We start from the raw sequence: 26870 nt of genomic DNA on the forward strand, positions 1-26870 counted from the left end.
GTCATGTGTGTGTGTCTGTGAAATAAGAGAAGTGCAGTTTCACATTTCCAAGTAGATCAATACGCAATTCTCGAGGGGCTGCCAGTAGCCGTAGTCCTTGACTCAATGTAGCGGCCTCTTGCTATTTACAGAGAAGCGTCACCATGGCAACTGGCACCCGTCGCCAAAATCATCACACAATAACTCGCGCTATAGTTGTAATAAACCCGACTTCTTCTTTTATTTATGTAGATGCCTCCGCGTCCCCTGTGCTTACGATACATTCAGTATATACATTTGGCCATGAGGGGTTCGCCACACATGCATACACGCACATACACACACACAATTTAAGACACTTGAGACAGAAGAGTCCTCCGTGGATTGCAGTCTCTTTCCTCCAAAACTAAGGCCTCCTCTCTGGTACTATAACACCGTTCTGCAAGTCATTTAAAGCCTACGTCGACATTCATTCATATTCTCTAAATCTTCTCTCTCATAGGTCCACTTGAAGTTGTAGTAAAGCTGCAATGAAGTTGTCCTCACCGCGACGGCACCCGGTTCGACTTTTTAAGCAGGTGAGTCATTTTCATCGACCCGTGGGACATTTGGTACCATTGAAACACCAGTCGTGAGTCATCCGGTTGCATAGCACACACTTAGCGGCGATCCAGATAACGCTCCAGAGTCCGAACACTCACTTGTTAATTCCCCTACACTTGACCATTTGTTGTGGATTTGCTCACCAAGCAACTCCGTTAAATGCATGTTAGTGTTTCACCCATGAAAGCAAATGATCGGAAGACCTCTTATTCTATTTTGGGGCCATTGTAGTTCACCTCAGTCGTCTATGGGATAGAAATGCTAATTAACTAAATTTGACAACATTATCAGGGTGACAGGGCATAAAACGTTTAGTTGACCCTCAAGGTTTTGGTAGATGAACAACATGGAAATTTGGGTGAAAAATATGGTCCATGGCAGTATATTTGCGTCTGTTATCTGGCGTTTTCTAATGCCAAGTCATTTTGACAAAATTATTAGCGTACAGTTAAAGAAAAATACAAATTTACTATAGTGCTGACACTCAGAACTCTGTAGTCGAACAACTCTGATATTTACCGCAAAGTTTTCAAAGGACAATACGGTCAATGGCGGTAACGGATGTCTGTGGCAATGTTAATGCTAACTTGTAGAAATCATAAGCAAGATGACTGAACATAAATCTAGGACAATGGACCAATAGAGAAGGGTTTGGTAGTTGAACAACACAGAAATTTACCCTAAAGGGGGGAAAATATGGTCCCTGATGGTAATACGCCTCAGTTGTCTGTGAAATAGCATTATTAATGCTAGTTCAATTGGACAAAATTCACATGATGACTTGACATGAACAATATGTTACAGTAGACCCTCGGATCCCAAAGGTGTCGGTAGTCAAATAATTTGGAAATTTACTAAAAAATTTTGTAAGGGCGGCACGGTTGCCGACTGGTTAGAGCGTCAGCCTCACAGTTCTGAGGACCCGGGTTCAATCCCCGGTCCCGCCTGTGTGGAGTTTGCATGTTCTCCCCGTGCCTGCGTGGGTTTTCTCCGGGCACTCCGGTTTCCTCCCACATCCCAAAAACATGCATGAATTGGAGACTCTAAATTGCCCGTAGGTGTGAATGTGAGTGTGAATGGTTGTTTGTTTGTATGTGCCCTGTGATTGGCTGACAACCAGTTCAGGGTGTACCCCGCCTCCTGCCCGATGACAACTGGGATAGGCTCCAGCACGCCCGCGACCCTAGTGAGGAGAAGCGGCTCAGAAAATGGATGGATGGATGGATTTTATAAGGGGAAATATGGCCATAGCTGTAATGTGCATCTGTGGGCTAGCACTGCTAATGCTAACTCATTAATGACATCAGCAAGATGACCTGTCATAAATTTACGACAGTGGACCAACAGGGAAGGGTTCGTTATGCTCGCCTCATAAATTTACTTGAAAATGTTTCTGAGAAGGAAAATATGGTGCAAAAGGCACGCAAGAATTCAGAACGGGGCTGTTTTAGGGTCTTTTTTCTTTGGCTATATTGTGCGGATACCCTTCCGTACGAAAATGTTTATGACAAAGATAGAGCTAAAAGGAAGTTAAAGGAACTTTTTTTTATACAAGCAATCAAAACGTCAATAATATGTACAGTTGAAATACTTTATATTGGAAACAGTTTGATCTAGAACTTTAAAAAAATGACCCTAACAGTAAAAGTAAGTTTGCTTTTATGTGATACTATTAACAACAGTGACTTGTATGACTTATTTTTGGACACTTAAAAATGCTTAAATTTTAATTTGCCCAGTTTAATTTCTGGATTATTCATTATTCCACAAATCCAGCAAATCGAAGGTCATACAGCTTCCTGATTGCATTCAAGTTCTGAGAGTCCACTGTAGGGACATAATTTTAAGAATTGGACTAACAATACAATCATTCCCTAGTTACGCTATCGCAAAATCGAAGTGGTGCTTGGTGAGCAAAATCCAAGAAGTGACTGCCATTCTTAAAGTGTTTCAAATCAGGACTGTTAGTGTTTTGAGTGTTTGCAATGGAGACGTGAATGCATAAAGTTCCAGTTTGAATGTTCATCAACCTGCACTGCGATTGGTCAGGAAGAATTGGGCCGAGACATGACGAGCAGACAAGAAGAGCAAAATGTAGAGCACCACAGGAGTCATCCCGGAGAATACGATCACGACAAAAAGGGCGGCTAATTAGCCCACCAATAAATTACAGTCATGGAACAATCGTTCAAAAGCAGGATTGTAGTCAGATGATCGCCGTGCATTATAAGGCTTCAACCAAACATTTGACATCACACAGCATCGTAGTAGTGACTAACACACCAAAGCAGGGCTTGAATTGTCTTTTTTTTTCTTTTTTTTTTTTTTAAATCCAAAATGAATGATGCGATTTTAAGGAAATTGGGAAGGTGAGAGCAAATCGATGCCGGCCGTCCCACTGTACCTATTGATCCGCAGACAGACGGCTGAATGGCATTGATTTTCTGAGGTAGACAATGCGGGCGTTGTGGCAGGGGGGAGGCGGGACAGCTCCTGGTTTAAAAGGGGGGGTGGGAGGGGGGGTTGGGGGTTAGTTCCTCCATTCTGGTTTTTTGGGTGGGTTAACCCATCCATCACGCTCTCTCTGCAGCCTGTCTTGCCACTTACGCTGTCATTGGCATTATGCGCCTCCCCCTCGCTGACGGATGGCGGAGAGTATGGATGATGACGGGAAAGAGAGATCAACGCAAAAGCCAGACCCCCTCGGACATGGGCAATTTTCACTTTCCCCCTTTGCAGTGCATCTACGTGCATAGAGTATCAACTAGGGATGGGGATGTTAACAATTAGTGGCTCATTCAGTATTCTGATATAATATAGACAAAATGGAGTATAGTACTTGCCCTGAACCAGGATCAGTATCAACTAGTTGGCTGTCTAAAGAAGGCAACATGTCAGCTCAGGCCTACAACAATAAAGGGACGAGACTGCCACGTCATTAGGGCCACAGTCTCGTTACTTTATTGTCACACATTCTGAGGGATGACCCAGTCCTGTTTCTACAAACCGCAATTTCAATGAAGTTGGGATGTTGTATAAAACGTAAATAAAGAGAGAATATAATGATTTGCAAATCATTTTCAACCTACATTCAATTGAATACACTCCATAGACCATATTTAATGTTCAAACGGACGAACGTTATTGTTTTTTGCAATTATTCTCTCACTTTGAATTTGATGCCTGTAACACGTTCCAAAAAAAAACTGGGACAGGGGCAACAGACTGGGTAAATTGAGGGATGCCATCTTTTTGGAACATTCCACAGATGAAAAGGTTAATTGGAAACAGGTGAGTGTCATGATTGGGTATAAAAGGAGCGTCCCCAAAAGGGTCAGTTGTTCTCAAGCAAGCATGGGGCGAGTTGCACCCCTTTGTGAACAACTGCGTCAGCAAATAGTCCAACAGTTTAAGAACAATGTTTCTCAATGTACAATTGCAAGGACTTTAGGAAGTTCATCATCTACGGCCTATAATATCATCAAAAGATTCCAAGAATCTGGAGAAATCGCTGCACGTAAGCGGCAAGGCTGAAAACCAACGTTGAATGTCCGTGACATTTGATTATCCCTCAGGCGGCACTGCTTTAAAAAACGGCATCATTGTGTCAAGGATATTGCCACGTGGGCTCAGGAACACTTCAGAAAACTATTGCCAGTTAACACAGTTTGTCGCTACATCTAGCCATGTATCAACAACACCCAGTAATGCCGCCAGTTTCTCTGGGACCGATCTCATCTGAGATGGACTGACGCAAAGTGGAAAATTGTGCTGTGATTTGAACAGCCCGCCTTTCAAAGTGGTTTTGGAAATCATGGATGCCGTGTCCTCCAGGCCAGAGAGGAAAAGGACCATCTGGATTGTTATCAGCACAAAGTTGAAAAGCCAGCATCTGTGACTATATGGGGGTGTGTTAGTGGCATGGCATGGGTAACTTGCACATCTGTGAAGGTAGCATTAATGCTGAAAGGTACATAAAGGTTTTGGATCAACATAAGCTGCCATCCAAGCAACGTCTTTTTCAGGGACGTCCTTGCTTATTTCAGCAAGACAATACCAGGCCACATTCTGCATGTTACAACAGTGTGGTTTCGTAGTAAAAGAGTGCAAGTACGATATTGGCCTACCAGCAGTTCAGACGTGTCTCCCATTGAAAATGCGTGGCACATTATGAAGCGCAAACAAAATATGACAATGGAGACCCCGGACTGTTGAGCAACTGAAGTAAGAATGGGAAATCAAGCAAGAATGGGAAAGAATTCCACCTACAAAGCTTCAACAATTAGTGTCCTCAGTTCCCAAACGCTTATAGTGTCGTTAAAAGGAAAGGTGATGTAACACAGTGGTAAATGTGTTGCAGGCATCAAATTCAAAATCTGTGAAAATTTGCACACAAAAAAAAAGAAACAACGTTTGCCAGTTTTGTCTTTACCAGTTGTCTTTGTAGTCTATTCAATTGAATATAGGTTGAAAAGGATTTAAAAATCATTGTGTTCTGTTTTTATTTACGTTTTACACAACATCCCAACTTCATTGGAATCGGGGTTTGTAGTTTGCCTGTTTGTTAGCAGGCTATTTCTTGGTTTGTTTCTTAGTTGGTTAGCATGCTAATTCTTCACACAGTTGATTCAATCTCAACTAGTTTGCTAACTAAAAATGTAGAAACACAACTTGTCACCGAAGGCATACGAGTGACCATAAAGAAACAAGACTGTCCTTTGAAAGCAGGGCACTGACACAAAAGCCTGAAAGCCACAGTCTCGTTTCTTTATTGTCACACATCCATGGAGACCTACACGATAGCAACTTTTCCTGACACCATTAACACTCTTGATACTCCACTGGCATGGAAATGAAAGTTTAGAATTTGAGGGATGATCTAATCCATGTTTAGTTATGCTGTTTACTCCGTGGTTTATTTGCTAGTTAGAATGCCAGTTAAGGCCTACAAGTTGTGACAATAAAGAAACGAAACTGTCGCGTGACAGTAGGGCACTACACAAAAGTCTGAAATTCACAGTGTCGTTACTTTTTTGTCACACACCCACCCACATCTTACATGCGGCGACATAACCAGGCAGCATCATTTCGATAAATACTCCACTGGCATCGAAATGGAAGTTCAGAACTTCAGGAATGCTCTGATGCCGGTTCCAATTTGTCTATTTAGTTAGCAGGCTACTTCCTGGTTTTGTTGTTATTTAGTAAGCTCACGACTCAAGTGTTTTGCTAGTTATAAGCCTGTTATTGATGCAATTAGACTTTCTCGTGACAACTGCCTGAAAAAGAAGCAAATAAGCCACAGTACTGTTTCTTAATTGTCACCCATCACCCAGACCTCATCCATCGCAACCTTTTTGGAAGGAAGCTCAGAACGTACAGTGATACTTTATGATCCTGTTAAAATTGATTTTCAAAGAAAATGTAGTCAATTGCCCATCCCTAGTATTAACCTGACAGAGAACTCAAGTTTTCCAGCTGACGAGCCTTGACAAATGTAGGTGTAGCCTCTCTGTGGGACCGCCAAAACTGGGAAGTAAATGTGTGTCGGTCATAAATAAACTAAAACATAAAAGAAGGATCTGTGGGAATCTGTCGGCCAGTGAGGTGAGTCAGAATCAGCAGTTTTGGGGATTTCCCTTTCCATAAGGGGCGTGTTGGTTTTTGTGGGGCACTATAGTGTCCTGATGGCGACAGGGTACAGCAGGGACATGTGCTCGGCTCCCTTGATGGGTAGCTTGCGACTGGAGTAGAAGTGGATGATGTCGGGCACGCAGTCAAAGGGGCAGCTGTTCTGGCCCAGGATGTACTTGTTCTCCTTGGTCCTGGACAGCTTCATGTGCATGAAGCCTTGGCTGCTCCTGAGGACACACAAAAGCACAAGACAGGCCAGTTATTGAGCAACGCGATGAAGACTTGTACTTAAAGTGCAAGGCATCACGTGCCTGGCACGGGAATGAGGCTAATGAACCCTTAGGATAAATCACTTACTCGAGAGCAGTAAAAGCAAATGAAGAGGCTCCCTGCACGCTTCCACCAGTCTCGAATCAATACCTTTTACAGTTTCTCACTAATCCTGTGTTCGCAAATAGAAAATTACCATTCTGAGTAAGGCCACAGGGAACAGTCGACTTTTAATATTCCATTAATCTAGTGAGACACAAAGTACAGTATTCTGATTATTTATTGGTCTTGGAAACTAATATGGCGGCACGGTGGGCGACTGGTTAGAGCGTCTGCCTCACAGTTCTGAGGACCAGGGTTCAATCCCCGGCCCCGCCTGTGTGGAGTTTGCATGTTCTACACTTGGCTGCGTGGGTTTTCTCTGGGCACTCCGGTTTCCTCCCAAATCCCAAAAACATGCGTGGTAGGTTAATTGGCAACTCTAAATTGCCAGTAGGTGTGAATGTGAGTGTGAATGGTTGTTTGTATAGTGTCCTGCGATTGGCTGGCAACCAGTTCAGGGTGTACCCCGCCCCCTGCCAGATGATAGCTGGGATAGGCTCCAGCCCGCCCGCGACCCTAGTGAGGAGTAGCGGCTCAGAAAATGGATGGATGGAAACTAATATCTCTAACTTGGTTTGGAGTTAATCCTGCTATCATAAAATTGCCTTGGCACATCAGAGGCGGTATTCATCTGTGTCTTTTAGGAAAAATGCAGTCCAAAGATTTCATGACAGTATTTGAAGTCCCTAATTCATAACTAACCTGACATCTAATGCCAACCACAAAACCTAACCCGTAAACCTAACCTTAAATCCTATCCTTGAACCATAACTAACTTCTAACTCTAAGTCATAATACTAATCTGTTTTGAACAATGGTGTCACTGTTTCTGCATACAACATTAAAGAAACTTGGATTGAAATTGTACAAAGCAGTGAGTTTAATTCCTGTACATATGCTTCATTTGGACAATGTGCAAATCAGGATGTGAAATTCTTTCTTTATCCAGTATTGTAACTGTAATGGGTGTCTTCAATCTATCTCAAACAAAGACAAAGAAGTGCACAGATAACAATAGATCTTTGAAAGAACAGTACAGGGTTCAGTCTGAGGGTGTTCTAAAAAAGACAATGCTGTCAACATGTGGATGACTTCCTGAAAATTTACACTTTATTGACCGACGAGGCCGGTGTGTGACATTTCTTGAATCAAGCGCAGTCAACACACCTCTGTGACTTTTCCATTATTGAGTCTCCAGAGTGTCATTAATGAGTTCAAACAGGAACATTGTATGCATCGCCACTTATGTTAGTCTGCGAGAGGCAGCCAGGAGACCTCTTGATAAAAATAGTACTACAAAGTGCTTTTGATGACTAATCAGTCCCTCACAGGCAGATGCTGGGTTAACATAGAGACACACTGAAAACAGAACACTTCAGGGTTTGTTTTTTTTGGATTCCCAGATGATTTTCCAGCAAATGTTTGAAATTGTTGATCCACAATATTGTCCTGCAGAGATAACCACAAGGACAACTGTGCTCAACACTGTGCTGCCATTATCCGGGTGTTGGACAGTAAGCCCCTGCCGCACACAGGGAGAAGCGGTTCAATGCCACTGAACTGTTGCGCAACTCCAAACACTAACTCATAATTACTAACCTTAGTTCCCAACTTTTACCCCAAACCTTGAACCCAAGCCCCAACTCTAGCCTCCAATACTAACTTATAATTCATAATCTCCTACCCCTAAACCCTATCTCCTAACTCGAATTCTAAAACTAAACTTAACCCTAAACCTAACACCAACACTAACTACCAACTCCTGGTTTGCAAGCCTAACTTCTACTCCTACGCCCTAACCCGAACTCCTAAATCCTAATTGAAACCCTTCCATTCATCCATCCATCCATCCTCTTTCTATACCGCTTATCCAGGTCAAGGTTGCGGGGATTGGTCGCTAATTGTAACCTAAAAGTTTGGGCAGCATGATTATGGCCAAAATAATCAGATTGTTTTGATCATTGTTTAGTTGTGCACGGCAAAAAAAAACTGCGAAGAACTTGACAGCTGTGATTTCTATATTGATTTGTTCCCAGCATTTTTTCATTGCGGTCAGGCCAGAAGAAGTCAAGGCAGCTGCTACAACGATTGTTAATAGTGTCTTACCGTGACACCTTGCCTCTCCGCCACCTTGCTGAGGGGTCCAACTTCAAAATAAAGTTTTATATTACTACATTGGACATCAATGCCATTTTAAGCTTTTATTTTGTAGTTGGCGCTGGAGCTTAATGAAGCCTTAACAGCCAGGCGTTCACCCCGTGGTGGCTGGCTGACTAGGTTGCGGGCACTGCTGGAAATTAAGCAGTTTTCATATGCAGCGGTGTCTGCATTTCAAATGTAAAAAAAAATTAAATTGCGGACGATGAGGTTCATTTCATCGCGGCAGCCAAAATCACGATCACAATTAAAATTTTATTAATTGTGCAGCGCTACCCGTAGTTCTAACCCCTCAAAAAGTATATTCCCAGAGGAATTTCCAGCAAATGTTTGGGGTTATAGATATACAACATTGTCTTGCAGAGCTACAAGGACAGCAGAGGAATAGAGCACAGGATTTGTCTAATCAAGATGAATATCTGCCACCACCCGCGTTGAGCTTTACAATGCTGATTGGAATCTGGTTGTCCTTGGCGATGGCGGTTTATCTCCCTGCCTTCGACATCCGGCGATGTGTCATAAAATGACAATGTAGGTGTTGAGGATCTCAGACGTCAAAATAAAAAAGCCAGTCTGTCAAAAGATAATGATCCTTGACAGAGGTGATAACCTTTTAAAACTTGACTAAGCGTCAAACGATCTGTGGCTAGCCTTCATTACACATGAGCGCCTACTGAATTACTCCGACATCATTCCGTACAACACAAAATTGCTGAACGCCACCTTTGAATACTTCCATGCCATCAGGAGTTAGCCAGTAAAATGCCAACACTCATCTGAGAGACTGTGGTTTTGGTAGTTGTTGCTGTTCTGGTTTCCAAACAAGATAACAACCGAGTTGTGCTGATAAGTTAATTCTTGAATGTATTTTATGTTTCAACAATGGGATCTAAGAACATTGGTAATTGCAGTTACCGGATCCCTAAACCCTAACCCCCAATGACTAACCTAATTCACGGTCCTTAACCCTAACTTCTGAACCTTAACACTAAACCTAACCCTTAATACTAACTTGTCATGCGAACTCCTAACCATAAACCATCCTGCCTCTACCTCCCTAACAGCTCCCCCAACCAATCTAAACCTAACTGTAATGCCATATTGTATTTACAGCCTTTTATAGGATTAAGAGTGGATGGGGCCAGCCACGCACAGCACTTATCCTCCCATTTCACCCTGTCCAGAGACCCAGGACCAAGCCTGCGTTTCTTTGTTCCTTTATATATTGCATGCTAACACCTAATTTATACCCCCCAGCACTAACATGGTCTCTGATCATTTTTACAGAAATGACACCACCTCCGTAAACAGTGACCTTGCGCACAGATCACTTGCACTGACAAAGGTTGAGTTGCTTTAGATTGTTATTGGGATTTCCAACACAGTTCTTCAAAGTACTAATACTAGTAAATGTGATGAAACTCCATCTGTAAGACTAAAACGTCTTGTAATAGAGTAGTCTGGGAGGAGCGTGGAGGTTGTGAGGGCTGGGTAGACAGAAAACACTTACCATCAGGTCAGAGAACTGACTGGGGAAGGCTTTATCAATGCAGCTCACACACGTGCCACCACTCGGCCTCATGCATCTTTCAGCAACCTGAGACACAGACCATCCTCACCTTGGGCCTTCCGCTCAATCTCGGTGGCAGCTGGGGAGCTCACCTCGTGTTGAGCGGAGCTGAACTCGTCGTCACCTCTGCTTCTGCGGCGTATGTCACTGCACCAATCAGTCCAAAGATTGCTTTTGAGGCCTGGCTTGCACTCGCGTTGCAACCACCAGAACCGATGTCGCCTGACGCCCTGCAGCACCAATTATTACGGAAGTAGCCTCGCGGCAGTATTTTGATGTCACACGTTTTTGTTTTTTTACCGCCTACAGACACTTTCTGGGATATTTAGCAATGAATTATAAGGAGTTTTGTTCCATACATTGCCTTGGCCTTCACACGTCTGGTTAAAACTTCTGCAGCATTGACTTAAAGCATGGTACACATACCGACAAATTGGAAATAGTTGCTCCCTGTCTGATCAAATTCAGCAAAGACCCGATTATCAGATGTCTTTAAAATATTATCCAGAGTCATTATCCTGTTGTTGTGGGGTGTAATAAGAGTGAGTTGTCCTCCCTGATCTGCTGGGTAGTCTGGGTCGACAATCCTCAATGTTAAACCTGTTCAATATTTATGATTGCAAATTCTTATGTCTGGTTAAGGTGTTAGAAATCGGCTTGTGTGTACCCTGCTTAAAGGAGCGGTGCTAAGACACTATGCAGTCGTTGATTGGTTTGTTTGGAGAAACAAAACTGGGTGACCAGTGCTATTGCTTTCGATTGACACTACCAGCACGGTATGAATTCAATAATGATTTTCCTCATGAAATTGCCAGGAGGGTTTAGTTACTCAATTACAGATGTCTATTAGGGCAAAGGCGTTCACTACAGGTGAGTCCTCTATTCGTACAAAACACATTTTTATGTGTGTGAACTAAAGTGAAAAACTATTTTAGAGTAACAAACTTTTTTCGCAATATTGTGACTGGGGGTGTTTAATTACTCATGTCTATTAGATGTAAGGTGTTTATTACGTGACTAAGAACAATATCAAAAGAATATTCGACCTCCGAGAAATATGATACCGTGAGGAGGCCAGGAGAGGGCAGTAAAGTGAGTGACTCCCTCCTTTTGACTACCAGCCTCAGTACAGCGAACTCCCAGTTTACCGTAGGGAATACGTTCCAGGCCAACCTGTAGGTCATATTCAGTGACAGAGAACCCATATAAAAAAAAACTTTTATTAATAGTTTCCCACCTCCCAGATGCTTTAAACACATTCATATAATTCCCAGTTGACATCTAATACGGCTAAGTTGTTCACTATGGGTGAGGCCTTCATTCATACAAACACATTTGCGCACCACAGTGAAGTTGTTGGGAATGTGACTGTTAATTTCCCCCTCGGCGCCTTGGTCCCAATCTTTTATGGGGGTCACGCAGGTTATCCTATGCTAAAGCTTTAATATCAGTTAGCAGCAGCCGCCGCAGCTTCAAGGCCATAAATAAATTCAGGTTACTGCACTGGCTGCATATCCACTTTAATAGCTGCTTGCTCGTTATGGAAGTCCAGCTGGACACTTTTGTGATGTGGATTAATGGCAGCTGCAGCATCCAGAAAGCTAACTCATTTATTTCGTCCAACGTAAATGACCTCAAACACTCATACTGTGGTCATCTGATTGTTTTAGTACAATTTTCTACTATCCCCAAAAGTAAATTGCATGATGATAATAGTTGTGCAGCTATTGATTGATCATTTAGTGCTAAATATTGAATTTGTGCTTGTTATTGAGAGTGCATTGTTCTTTGGAGCCCTTGGGAAATTAATTTGGCCATTTTTAGCATCAACAAATCGCAGTTTGGCAAATAAAAGTTTTAAAGGGGACATATTATGGAAAATTGACTTTTTTATTTGATTGTATACAAATAGTTGGGTCTCTGGAATGCCTGCGTAGTTAACAAGTGTGAAAACAAAGTAACATTTTTGTTACCTGCCAATTTTGGAAAATGTGTGAGTGAGCCATTCTGTACGTTTTGTGAATTTACATAATAATCTCCACACCGACTTTCTCCACCTATGATTTTGCAGCTAGACCGGGCAAGGATCCAAAGTCACTAGCAACTGACGGCTGGAATAGCAGGGAAATTAGCCAGTGATGGCTTTGTGCAAGCATTATTCATCTCACGTCTGGACACAGAGAGACAAATTACGAAGATAAAAGGTAAGCAAAGCTGTATTGTGTTTTGTTGGCTGCACAGATTTCGTTTCGTTAGATTACGTGTTACTTTATGATAAACGCCAATTACTTAATTGCTTGGTGAAGTTGTCAACATGGTGGAGGTGCGGGCAGCTTGGTCATGGAGTGGTGCCTCCACGAGGGAAAATAAAATCTACGCTGTCTTTGCAGGGAGGAGCTTGCATGTACTTCACAGTTGACAGCCACTTTTTGTTTTAATTCAAGGCTCTAAGTATCATAAGCATGTAAAACACTTTTTTGTTAGTTTGGCATAGTAATAAATGATGGGGTGGTCAGGTGGGAAAGTGTAAAGAAGGAAATGTATTCTCAATTTTTTTCCCTCCCTCCCTCCAGCAAGGTGAAACGAAAGGCTAACCAGCATCTGTCTGTGTTTTAAACTTTCCTCTCCCTTCTAAAGGTCGTCATGAAATCTGAAAGACTTGAGCAAATGTCATTTGTCTGCCTTCAAATCTGAAATATTTCCATACCTCCAGCAAATAAACCGCTTCGCCATATTGTTAGAGAATATGTGGCAACGCGTTCTCACAACGTGAATGTGATGCCCCACCCCCACACACACGGACGGAAAGTTCATCGCGGCAAAATGTCAAGACTTAACTCGGCCAATCAGACCCGCAATCCGTGGGAGGGGGGTCTGGGTTCACTGATGGAGGGCAGTGGTAGTTGCACTGTCAGCAGATTATGAGACCGGCATGGCGAGGTGAAGGATGAGGGCGATGTTGGCGGTAGGTAAAGGTGAAGATCATTAGCATAACGGGAGAGCGCCCTCAACACACTATTGTAGTCCAGGTGGAGCTTTACGTGCACAAAAGTATTAGAACGCCCCATTATACCAATAGTATGTACAAATACAGTACTTTATTGACTAAAAACCACAGTATATTTTCTATACACAAGTGTATAGGGCTCGGACTCGGTGTCTAAATCCTAATTCGCTATTTGCATTGACAGTAACGAATGACTTTCAAATCCCCATCAAATGGTTACTCCTTGTACTGTTCGGAAACAAAGACATGTCATTGTCTAACAAAAGAAAAATCCAATTTGATTAACAGAAAACTATCTATAGCCACCTGGTTACATCCTGGTCACAGTTTTTTGGGGTCGCCAATTTCGTCATAACACAAGAAAGAGTACGCTGTCACTGACGCATTTTGCCTGGCGCGTTTTGACAACCGCTTCTCGCCAAAACATTTCTTTTTAGTTTAAAATGGCTTACTTTCACCAGAATCCCTCACCACCGCATTGTGGTTGTGGTTTGTTTTGCGCCGGTCTCCGTGTTGTAAAATACGTCAATCCACGCTGGCTGGCTGGTAACATCTGCTTAGCTCTCGTCAATCATCTGCGACGGTGTGTTGAATGAATCTTGCATACCTTTATCCAATTTATTCTACCGCGGTCACAGCCTGCCATGAACGTCCGTGCAGCTCCTCTGGCACGGCCATGGGACACCTCGTTCGTGGACATTATCGTCTTGGTGGAGACTGCTATGTACAGCCATGATTTATGATCAGCTACAGGACTTGGCAGCCACTGGACAACTGCGCATATGCGCATTAAGTCAAGTTATGTGGCATTGCAGCTCTTGTCAGAATAAAGTGCGTAGTATATTATTCTTTGATTCATTTTGATTTAAATGCGGAAATTATGATTCGGCAATCTTTTTTTTTTTTTTTATAAATGGCGCATCCGCGAGTCCATTTGGCTTACCACCAACTCGTTTGTAGCTCTACTACTGTATATGTAGTGGGTAAAATGTAAATTATACTACAGTGGTTTATTCTGTAGTAACACCACAAAAGACAAAAAAGGTGAATTTTGAGGCATATTTTTCCACAGTATTTTCATTTGAACTCCAGACGGGGATCGCACCTTCTAAATTGTCTGTTAGTTGGCACATCACACTGGCACCTATTTGGTTAAATAGTTTTTGGTTGGTTAAATGAAAGGAGAATGTAGTTCTTACTTAAGTGAGAGGGAGTAGTCATTTTTGCTGGTTTCGCTGTTCCGCACCAGGTAGCTTGCCTCCTTGCACAGCCGGAGTAGACATTCTGCGTCCGTCCGACTGATGGCGCCGTGGTACCAGCTGAGGAAAGCAAAATAGGGAAAGAACACCACGACTTGAAGTTTCCATTTTCCACTACATGGTACCAACTCAGCTCTAGTTGCTATTGACGCTTTTTCACTGGCCAAACAAGGTACTATTTCTAGTCTCGTGGTCACTGCTCATTGGTCAAGCAGATTCATCATTGCAACATTTATCGATCCATACATTGTTTGTTAGCTTTCTGACTGATGCGTTCAATGTGGCTTTCGCAATTTTTTCGAAGGACAAACTTTCTTCCAAATCAGTTCAACAGTAGTGATGGCAATTCCGGCTAAAAACAACTCCAAAGCAAGAGATGAGACTCACAATTGGCTTTCCAAGGCCATGCTGGGATCGATGCGTTCCCCCACGGACGAGTTGGGCTGCTCCGCTGACGTCATTTTGGTGTTCACCAAGCAGCCGCTGGAGTGCCGCTGCAGCGGACGTGTTTTCCCGTCTTTGGTGGGCGACATTCGAGACTTCTCCACATTGTCAAACTGGACTGCAAGACACACACAAAACAAAATCCAAATGTTTGAATACCTTGGTGCTGTTGCTGATGAGTCCCATACATACACATCCTTTACATTTTGTACTTGGCAGTACAGTTTAGTATGGTACGAAATATTTTACATTATCACTGTCAAGTGGGGTACACAATCAGGCCAATTAAAGTCAGCACAGGATGTCTCTGAAAGATTACCCTGACTATCCTGTGGGCTTCTTCTTTTCCTTTCGGCTTGTCTCGTTAGGGGTCACCACAGCATGTCATCCTATTCCATGTAAGCCTGTCTCCTGCATCCTCATCTCTAAAGGCCTCTTTATGCTCGCGCCGCCGACAACGCCCACATTGCATCATGTGACCGACGGATTGCACCGCGGGGCCCCTCTGCATCACTTGACACGCACACGGCAAACAATTTTGCTGCGCGTAGAATGCCGCGGAGGTCATCTCTCGTGATTGGTCCGTTTGAGTCACATGCTGTATTCAGCATATTCAGCGTTCCCCTTGGTTCTACATACCATCCTTCCACCAATATACTCACTATTTCTCCTCTGGATGTGTCCAAACCATCAAAGTCTGCTCTCTCTAACTTTGTTTCCAAAACATCTAAACTTGGCCGTCCATCTGATGAGCTCATTTCTAATTGTATCCAACCTGGTCACTCCAAGAGCGAACCTCAACATCTTCATTTCCGCCACCTCCAGCTCTGCTTCCTGTTGTCTCTTCAGTGCCACTATCTCTAATCCGTACATCATGGCTGGCTTCACCACTCTTATAAACTTTCCCCTTCATCCTAGCAGAGTCTCTTCTGTCACATAACACACCTGACACCTTCCTCCACCCGTTCCAACCTGCTTGGATCCGTCTCTTTACTTCCTTACCACACTCACCATTGCTCTGGACTGTTGACCCCAAGTATTTGAAGTCCTCCACCCTTGCTATCTCTTCTCCCTGTAGCCTCACTCTCCCCCCACCACCCCTCTCATTCATGCACATATATTCTGTCTTACTTTAGCTAATCTTCATTCCTCTGCTTTCCAGTGCATGCCTCCATCTTTCTAACTGTTCCTCTACCTGCTCCCTGCTTTCACTGCAGATCGCAATGTCATCTGCAAACATCATGGTCCACGGGGATTCCAGTCTAACCTCATCTGTCAGCCTATCCATCACCACTGCAAACAGGAAGGGGCTCAGGGCTGATCCCTGTTGCAGTCCCACCTCCACCTTAAACTCCCCTGTCACACCTACAGGACACCTCACCACTGTTCTGATGCCCTCATACATGTCCGGTATTATTCTAACATACTTCTCTGCCACTCCAGACTTTCGCATGCAGTACCACAGTTCCACTCTGGGTACTCTGTCATAGGCTTTCTCTAGATCTACAAAGACACAATGTTCTCTGTACTTTTCCATCGACATCCTCAAGGCAAATAATGCATCTGTGGCACTCTTTCTAGGCATAAAACCATACTGTTGCTCGCAAATACTCACTTCTGTCCTGAGTTTAGCCTCCACTACTCTTTCCGATAACTTCATTGTGTGGCTCATCAACTTTATTCCTCTATAGTTCCCACAGCACTGCACATCACCCTTGTTCTTAAAAATGGGCCGACTTTGAGAATTCCCCACTCTTCCAGTCAAAGTCAGAAAAGGCTTGATTCTCTCTGAAAGATTATCATGAGCTTTTCTATTATCATGTGGTGTAGGCTGTGTTAAGGTTTCTTCCTCCCCCAACCCTCATCTGCTTGGAAAACAATTCAGGGCAGACAGTCATAATGTTAAACCTGGTGAATATTCACAATGGGAAATCCTTATGTGAGTTGGTCGGAGGCACGGACTCTATGGATTTAACGTGGAATGGACAAATAGAGGAGCAACTGTTTCATCATTTCTCCTTTTACTACTACTCTCTTTTTCTTTGTATTTCCTTGCAGTCTGGATGCCTTTTGGCACCATGCTGCCTCTCACATGTCAGTCTTGGTACTATGACAGATATTGTGTGTGTGTGGCTTACTATGTGAGTTATCTTACTAAACCGCAATCTTTAAGAACAATAAGAATACACAGGCATTTTTCCTCGTCATGTGTAGGACTCTCATTTAAAAAATATTAAGAATCGGTGTGTGTGTGTGAATACCCCGCTTTAGAAGATGCAATGTACAGTACATCCAAGGTATCTCAAAAAGAGTAAAATCCTCAGATGATGGATTTTGATAAATATTCTACTACATCTTTTGTGACGATACTGAAGAAATTACACTTTGCTAGGATGTACAGTGATCAGTGTACAGCATTTATAACATTCAACGAGGCGTGAAAGAGGATTATCGTGGCAACCTGTGAAGCTCTGGTGCACTCCATGCCCAAGAAGGATAAGGCACAGAATATTGACACTTTGGGCACAGTTTGGAAATTTTTCTTGCGAGTATAATCACTTTTGTTGCCAGCGATTTCGATATTAATGGCAATGTGTTGTTATTTTGTGGGGACAGTAAATTTACAGTGAAACAAGCTTGTAGCAAAGTGTCATTTCTTCAGTGTTGTTCCATGGAATGATATACAGTGGGTACGGAAAGTATTCAGACCCCCTTAAATCTTTCACTCTTTTTTATATTATATCATTTTTTTCCACATTAATATACGCACAGCACCCATATTGACAGAAAAAAACTGAATTGTTGAAATTTTTGCATTTTTATTAAAAAAGAAAAACTGAAATACCACACAGTCATAAGTATTCAGACCCTTTGCTCAGTATTTAGTAGTAGCACCCCTTTGAGCTAGTACAGCCATGAGTCTTTTGGGGAATGATGCAAGAAGTTTTTCACACCTGGATTTGGGGATCATCTGCCATTCCTCCTTACAGATTCTCTCCAGTTTTGTCAGGTTGGATGGTAAACATTGGTGGGCAGCCATTTTCAGGTCTTTACAGAGATGTTCAATTGGGTTTAAGTCAGGGCTCTGGCTGGGCCATACAAAAACAGTCACAGAGTTGTTCTGAAGCCACTCCTTTGGTATTTTAGCTGTGTGCTTAGGGTCATTGTCTTTTTTTAAGGTGAATCTTCGGCCCAGTCTGAGGTTCTGCGCACTCTGGAGGTTTTTGTCCAGGATATCCCTGTACTTGGGCGCATTCATATTTTCTTTGATTGCAACCAGTCTCCCTGTCCCTGCATCTGAAAAACACACTGGCAGCATGATGCTGCCACCAACATGCTTCACTGTTGGGACTGTATTGGACAGGTGATGAGCAGTGCCTGGTTTTCTCCACACATGCCACTGAGAATTCAGTCCAACAATTTATATCTTGGTCTCGTCATACCAGATAATCCTATTTCTCACCATCTTGGAGTCCTTCAGGTGTTTTTATTTATTTATTTATTTATTATTATTATTTTTTTTAGCAAACTCCATATGGGCTTTCATGTGTCTTGCACTGAGGAAAGGGTTCTGTCGGGCCACTCTGCCATAAAGCCCCGACTGGTGGAGGCCTGCAGTGATGGTTGACTTTCTAGAACTTTCTCCCATCTCCCAACTGCATCTCTGGAGCTCAGCCACAGTGAGCCTTGGGGTCTTCTTTACTTCTCTCACCAAGGCTCTTCTCCCCTGATTGCTCAGTTTGCCCGGACGGCCAGCTCTCGGTAGGGTTCTGGTCTTCCCAAACGTCTTCCATTTAAGGATTATGGAGGCCACTGTGCTCTTAGGAACCTTAAATGCAGCAGAAGTATTTTTGTAACCTTGGCCAGATCTGTGCCTAGCCACAATTCTGTCTCTGAGCTCTTCAGGCAGTTCCTTTGACCTCATGATTCTCATTTGCTCTGACATGCACTGTGAGCTGTAAGGTCTTATATAGACAGGTGTGTGGGTTTCCTAATCAAGTCCAATCAGTATGATCAAACACAGCTGGACTCCAATTAAGGTGTAAAACCATTTTAAGGATGATCAGAAGAAATGGACAGCACCCGAGTTAAATATGAGTATCACAGCAAAGGGTCTGAATGCCTATGGCTATGTGATGTTTCAGTTTTTCTTTTTTAATAAATCTGCAAAAACCTCAACAATTACGTTTTTTTTTCTGTCATTATGGGGTGCTGTGTGTACATTAATGATTTTAACAAATTGCTGAAATATAACAAAGTGAAACATTTTAGGGGGTCTGGCTGTAATTGGTCACAGCGATAGCGTCACTTTGCGTGCAACTCCTCCAAGCAAAGGACGCAGAGGAGTCGTGCTACATCAATCCATCCTGACATACAAACATATGTGTCGTCTATAAATACATGCACGCTCACATTCCAATGTGTGTGAATGTGTCATCTGTAGGCACACAAAAACATACAAACACGAAAAAAAGTTAAACATTACACATCGTTACAAGGTTATGTGCACTCATGGCCGACTGGTAGAGGTCACCAAACTTGTTTATTGGATATTTACATAAGGCTCACATGGCCAGTCGGCTCCTGTTTGTGTGCGTTTCCCATGTGTGTGGCTTTTGGTCTTTTTCCCGCCGTCATCCATCACTATAATTGATGTCGCGGCACCCTTGGCTTTGGAAAAGACCTATTTTAGAGCCACGCTGACACGCCGGTGGTGGGACCGGCATGCGCAAGTGGCTTCCATCGCAGATGTCGGGCGGTCCGAACGCTTTGACATATCAACGGCTGTTGCTCTTGATGAAGAGAATTGATGTACAAGGCTGACAGCAGCCTTCTGTCATCAACGGAGAGTTGTGTCTCGTGTTCTATTAGCCAGAGTGACAAAATGCCCATTGAGATGTGTTTAGCTTGTGGGCTAAATGTGTTTTTTTGAGAGCATTTGATGCAGCCCGCCATGCAATTCTAAACACATTTCAGCGAGAAGAGGGGGGGGGGGGGGGGCTATGAGTATCTTCAGGTCGGTAACCTAATCAATCTCAAGTTGTCTGATCAAGTTCCGACCATGTGGAGTGGCAATATTATTAGTTTGGAGTCATCAACATAAGCTGCTATGCTCAGCACCCATGCAATGATAAAAACTAAACATGTTCCTTACACATAGTTCAAACTTTGTTGCAATTTAACAAAATCTCTTGTCAGTCTTTGAAGGACCCCTGGAAATGGACAAACTTACCCTAAATGGTAGACTTCTGGTGTCTTTTCAGGCATTGGTTCTTGAGACTTTTTTGTCTACCATATTTCATACTGCCACGTAAAACTGACTTTGGGGGCTGAATTAAAAAAAAAAAAATCTCCTTAAATTTGGAGATGCATGCTTTTTATCGGACAACAATGAAAACCTTGCAACTGAAAAAAAAAAAAAAGTGACAAAATTTAAGTTAACCTCCCAACTGTCTCGTATATGTGGTTACATTTTGGTAGCAATCGGACAAAATCTCAATGACAAGTCCGTTTTTGAACCAAAATGGCAGACTTCCTGTTTAGGCAGTTCAAATTTGGGAGTAATTGGACGCAATCCCTAGGACAATTTTGTATTTTAAGGACGCCTGGAAATGGCCAAAATTTTCCAAAAATAGCAGCTTCAAACCAAAATGGCAGACTTCCTGTGTCTTTTAAGGCATGGTTTCTGGAGACTTTTTTTGCAGTTCTACCCATCGTAGACATGTCTACCAAATATAATTGTTGCTTAACAAAACTGACTGCGGCAGCTAATTTTTGTAAATTGTCATTACATTTCGCGGCTAAAATGCTGGCTGCAAACCAAAATGGCGGACTTACTGTATCTTTTCGGAAATGGGTTCTTGAGACTTTTTCATGTGTCCTGTCTCGCTAAACATGTCTACCAAATTTCAAGTTACTAGGTGAAACTAAATGGCTTCAGTGGCTGAATTTGCTTTTAATTTCAGCGGGCACTACTGAACCAAATTTTTAAAGTCATGCCCAAACCCAACCACTACTAAATTTAACTTTTCATCAGGATGAACACAATTGAAACATTTGGAGAGTTTATGTGTATGGGAAAGCCCTCAAAATTGTGATTTCGTTGGCCTAAGAATAGTAAAAACAAAGAAATCAAGCAATTTCAAGACAAAACCTCTGAGGTGCTGCTATAAAAAGCCCTACAATGGGTCATAATATCTAATGATAATTATTTGTTCCAAAATGGGTAAATTCTTATGGACAATTGTGTTGAGTAAAATGCTGTAATGTACAGTATTTCATTGATCATCAACCACACACACACAGTCTGTTGGCAAATGGCTTTTTTTTGTTTTTGTTTGTTTTTTTGTCATTAGTTTATGCGCAGTATATGTCAATGTGATGTTAATACATGATATATTATAATGAGCTTGACACCTAATTTGGCTGTAAATGTGAATGGATGGTGTCTGCTTCAATGAGACCACAGTGGTGTCATTGTAGGTTTCAACAGCAGGGGCTCTCCTTCAGCTCGACTCAATGAACAAACTCATTGACCTTGATGCAATCTACAACAAACTCATGGCAGTAATCCAAATGACTTTTGTTTGTTTTTATTTCTGTAGTCTCAAAACTTGATGCATGATGGGAAATCAGCGGCTCCAGAAGTACTCAGGAGTCAGGACCAATGATGTCGCGTATGTGTGTGTGGGTAGGGTGGTGGGGTTACTGACGCTCCCAATGTGTCCACATTAAAGACATATTTGGTTTCGCATGATGATTGTCACTGCAGTATGAGTTTAATACATTTTGTTTCCATGGCAACTGACCAATGGGGACAAAAGAGATGCAAGTTTTCGCTCCTCTTATCCATGTCGACAGATGTTTCGTTTGCAATTCAACTTCTTCCTTCACTTCCTCTTTGCCACTCTCCTTTTTCATGCCGTATTCTAACCATGCCTACCTGACAATCACACACACTCGGACACACACCACTGTTAGTCACCATTCCTACAAACTACGCCGACAAACTGTGGCTCTTTTTATAATCAGTGTGTGACAGTTACCGCTAGGAGGGCGACAAAATATCGATACAGTTATGTATCGTCATGATACATCGATAGAACAACAGTGTTGATATTGTTGTGTGGTGGAAATACCTAGTATGTGACTATGTCCATCTGTAATATAGCAAATTCCAAACTGCGATTTGAAAAAAGTCCAATAAACAGAATATAAAATGGGATAAAAAATGTTTTGTTAAAAACAAAGTTGGACTCTAAATTGCCCGTAGGTGTGACTGTGCGTGCAAATGGTTGTTTGTTTGTATGTGCCCCGCGATTGGCTGGCAACCAGTTCAGGGTGTACCCCGCCTCCTGCCCGATGACAGCTGGGATAGGCTCCAGCACGCCCGCGACCCTAGTGAGGAGAAGTGGCTCAGAAAATGGATGGATGGAAAAACAAAGTTGCTTCTTTCTTTGCAGCAACACATTAATTCAAAATGACAAAATCTCACAGTTTTCACAATGGCATCGTCCATCTGTCTAGTATATTTGTTTTATATGTGGTACCAATTGCACAAAATCAGCCGTGGAAAGTACCAAATTGACCCCGAAATGGCCACTTCAAGCCAAAATGTCAGCGTTCCTGAGGCTTTTTGAGACTTTTTTTTTTGTGATTTTACTCGCGATAGAGACGCCTACCAAATTTCATGTTGTTAAAAGTGAAACTGACTTCAGGGGCTGAATTTTAAAAAAATCACATTTTATTTACAGTGGGAGATTGTTTTAAAGGCACAGCTATTATTCTCAGCACAACTGTACGTAGACCACAGGACACTGCGTGTTACATAGTTCCTGCCAGTCCGCCTGTGTTAATCCTATCTTTGGTTGCCCACACACTGTAGGATACAGTATGTATAGCCCTCTTGTGTCCCTTTCTCCTGTCTACATGCAATTTAAGCAAGAAAAACTGGAGAATTGCTCTGCATTGATTGGATTACATTCAAAATAATTTGCCTTTGCTTCCTTCTACTCGCAGTGTAATGTATATATTTTGGCTTGAACATCAGCGAGCCGATTTTATTCCCCTTTTCTGCCACAGATTGACGAGATGATTGTCCGAGAGGAGAACAAAAGTTCCACAGGCAGCTTAAAAGGGATGAGGACGTGCACAGCTATCTGAAGAAACACACACACACACACACACAACTTGCCATGTTGTGTGTGTTGTTGCAGCTATTGTCGATGGAATCGGATGAAAGTGTCAGTCGGATGCTGATACATGGAGGGGAGACCTTTTTGAGGAAGCACTCTAAATAATTAAAATGAAAAGAAAGGCAAGGTACAATATGTCTGGCTGTCAAATAGATCTCAAATTGTACTTCAAAATGCATTAAAACAGTTGCTAGTGGAATACAGTACATTAATATTTTTGGGGGGGCAAAGAAAACTCACAAAATTTGGACATTGCATAGTGATCACTGGCAGAGCCAGGAATCTTTCCATAGGGTGGCCAGCAGGTGGCCCGAAAATTACTGGGCTGGCCACGAAATTTGTCGGCACTAGTGTTTTGGTTAGCAACCAAGTAAAACCACTAGCTTTCCGCAACATAAACGTGGATGCACACAACCCAGTGGAGTAACCACATCAGAGTCTACTAGAACATTAACCACTGTTAAACAGACTCCCCATTTCATCTGAGAGTTTACTGTATGCGTCTCTGTTCATGCACTGTTTTGATTAACAAGAAAGTAAAAATGTCAGTTCCCGGTTACAAAGATGGACACAAAACTGCACTCCTTTGTAGGTGGTTGCTGCTGTTGTGGTTAGCAACAGAGTTCAAATAGGCGCAGGAGTTAACTCTCTTGTTCGTGTGTGAAGAATAGTGTGACGTAATTACACTTAGTACACATTTTAATCTTCACCGCTTGGCATGAGCACCCATTTAGTAATTGAATTTTTGTTTGAAAACAACAACAACAGTAAAAACATTAACTCCCCAGAATATAAGGCTCCAGCTCGCCCGTGACCTTTATGAGGACAAGTGCCATAGAAAATGGAGTCACATGGTCATGGAGGGCAACCCAAAACCTCCAGCACTGGCTCAGACAGAGTGAGGATCGCTTTACAGCTGGATTCCAATCTCAAAGCCACTCACATGGTGGCTGATGAGGGGGGAACCAGAATGCTTTCCCATGGATTGGTCGACATAAATCAAGTCCTCGCCCACAGCGCACAGAGGTGTCCTTTTACACGCAGATCTCCATGGGGGGAGATCCCATTCCTTGCATTAGTTCTGCCACACGTCCTTCACTTCTATGTGTAATGACAGCAGTTGACTGTGTCTCTTCAATGACCAGTTCAGGGTGTACCCCACCTCTTGCCCAGAGTCAGCTGGCTCCAGCACAACCGCGACCCTTGTGCGGATAAGCGGTATGGAAAATGGATGGATGGATGGATGGATTTTTCTGGGGTGGGGGGGACCAACCCTTGTTTTTCAGGGAAAATAATGCTTATTGGTGGAATATCCCTGCTTATTGAAGATTTTTTGTGGTTTATACAGTCGTGCTCAAAGATATTGGCAACCCCTGGTATATATATATACATACACCCCAATTCCAATGAAGTTGGGACGTTGTGTTAAACAAATAAAAACAAAACACAATGATTTGCAAATCATGTTCAACTTATATTTAATTGAATACACTACAAAGACAAGATATTTAATGTTTGAACTGATAAACTTTATTGTTTTTAGCAAATAATTATTAACTTAGAATTTTATGGCTGCAACACGTTCCAGAAGAGCTGGGACAGGTGGCAAAATAGATTGAGAAAGTTGAGGAATGCTCATCAAACACCTGTTTGGAACATCCCACATGTGAACAGGCTAATTGGGAACAGGTGGGTGCCGTGATCGGGTATAAAAGGAGCTTCCCTGAATTGCTCAGTCATTCACAAGCAAAGATAGGGGCAAAGTTAGACTCTTTGTGAACAAGTGTATGAGAAAATAGTCGAACAGTTTAAGGACGATGTTCCTCAACGTACAATTGCAAGGAATTTTGGAATTTCATCATCTACGGTCCATAATATCATCAAAAGGTTCAGAGAATCTGGAGAAATCACTGCATGTAAGCGGCAAGGCCGCAAACCAACATTGAATGCCCGTGACCTTCGATCCCTCAGGCGGCACTGCATCAAAAACCGACATCGATGTGTAAAGGATATCATCCACATGGGCTCAGGAACACTTCAGAAAACCAATGTCAGTGAATACAGTTCGGCGCTACATCCGAAAGTGCAACTTAAAACTCTACTATGCAAAGCAAAAGCCATTTATCAACAACACCCAGAAACGCTGCCGGCTTCTCTGGGTCCGAGCTCATCTAAGATTGACTGATGAAAAGTGTTCTGTGGTCCGACGAGTCCACATTTCAAATTGTTTTGGGAAATTGTAGACGTCCTGTCCTCCGGGCCAAAGAGGAAAAGAACCATCCGGACTGTTATGGATAAAAAGTTCAAGAGCCAGCATCTGTGATGGTATGGGGCTGTGTTAGTGCCAATGGCATGGGTAACTTACACATCGGTGAAGGCGCCATTAATGCTGAAAGGTACATACAGGTTTTGGAGAACACTGCCATCCAAGCAACGTCTTTTTCATGGACGCCCCTGCTTATTTTAGCAAGACAATGCCAAACCACATTCTCCATGTGTTACAACAGCGTGGCTTCGGAGTAAAAGAGTGCGGGTACTAGACTGGCCTCCCTGCAGTCCAGACTTGTCTCCCATTGAAAATGTGTGGCGCATTATGAAGTGTAAAATACGACAAAGGAGACCCCGGACTGTTGAACAGCTGAAGCTGTACATCAAGCAAGAATGGGAAAGAATTCCACCGACAAAGCTTCAACAATTAGTGTCCTCAGTTCCCAAATGTTTATTGAATGTTGTTAAAAGAAAAGGTGATGTAATAATGACCCTGTCCCAGCTTTTTTGGAATGTGTTGCAGCCATAAAATTATTATTATTATTATTTGCTAAAAACAATAAAGTTGATCAGTTTGAACATTAAATATCGTCTTTGTAGTGTATTCAATTAAATATAGGTCGAACATGATTTGCAAATCATTGTATTCTGTTTTTATTTGTTTAACAAAACGTCCCAACTTCATTGGAATTGTACATATACAACACACATACATACACATATACATACATACATATATAAGTTGTCTAAAAAATAAGAAAACTATATTCTGGCATTTAGCAAATTGAGATAATTTTGGTAACCCTAATTGACCTAAAACTGGAACAGCATAATGTGCATTTTCTATTGTTGTGCTCAAAAATATTGGCACGCCAGGGGCCAATATGTTTTAGGATGACTGTGTGTGTGAATGTGTACAGTATGCTTGTATATTATATATATACACACACACACACACACACACACACAGTATATATGAGAGGGATGAGGATGTGCAAGTCAAAGTCAAGTTATTAAAATTATATATTTTTGCGACTCCCTGTCCCCCCCACCCCCTGAATAGTGGGGTCCACAGCATGTCCCCTTTATAATTAGACTAGCTAACTTCTCCTTACACTTGTGTGACAGTTACTACTGTTCTGTCAAGGGCTAAAGACAAGATTCAAGACAAAAAGTGCGATTCTTTCACCACTACTCAAGCGGTGAGGCCGCCATTTGGGGAGCCATCTGGAAGCATGGCAAGTATGTTGACAGGAGGAAATGGGGGGTCAGAGTGAGCGTTACGCAGTCAGGAGGCAGTTGGGCACCATTAAAACTAATGAGTCTTCAGCACTTAAAACTCAGCACAGGAGTGAGTGATTTTCTGCCACGTGTAATCCAGA

The 26870-nt window shown here is 42.5% G+C and overlaps 1 protein-coding gene across 3 annotated transcripts in view; it reads right to left on the minus strand.

The window, feature by feature from the left end:
- Positions 1-200: 200 nt before the first annotated feature.
- LOC133397539 (SH2 domain-containing adapter protein F-like) overlaps positions 201-26870 on the minus strand; it is a 155014-nt gene continuing 128344 nt past the window's right edge. For all 3 annotated transcript variants that reach the window (XM_061668563.1, XM_061668547.1, XM_061668554.1), the window contains 3 exons: positions 14969-15143; positions 14522-14641; positions 201-6443 (listed from right to left, as the gene is read on the minus strand). In XM_061668563.1, coding sequence (XP_061524547.1) covers positions 6257-6443; positions 14522-14641; positions 14969-15143 — 482 coding nt within the window. In that variant the 3' untranslated portion in view covers positions 201-6256. The remainder of the gene's footprint in view (positions 6444-14521; positions 14642-14968; positions 15144-26870) is intronic.

Source organism: Phycodurus eques, chromosome 2, assembly GCF_024500275.1.
Source record: "Phycodurus eques isolate BA_2022a chromosome 2, UOR_Pequ_1.1, whole genome shotgun sequence".
Lineage (NCBI taxonomy): Eukaryota > Metazoa > Chordata > Actinopteri > Syngnathiformes > Syngnathidae > Phycodurus > Phycodurus eques.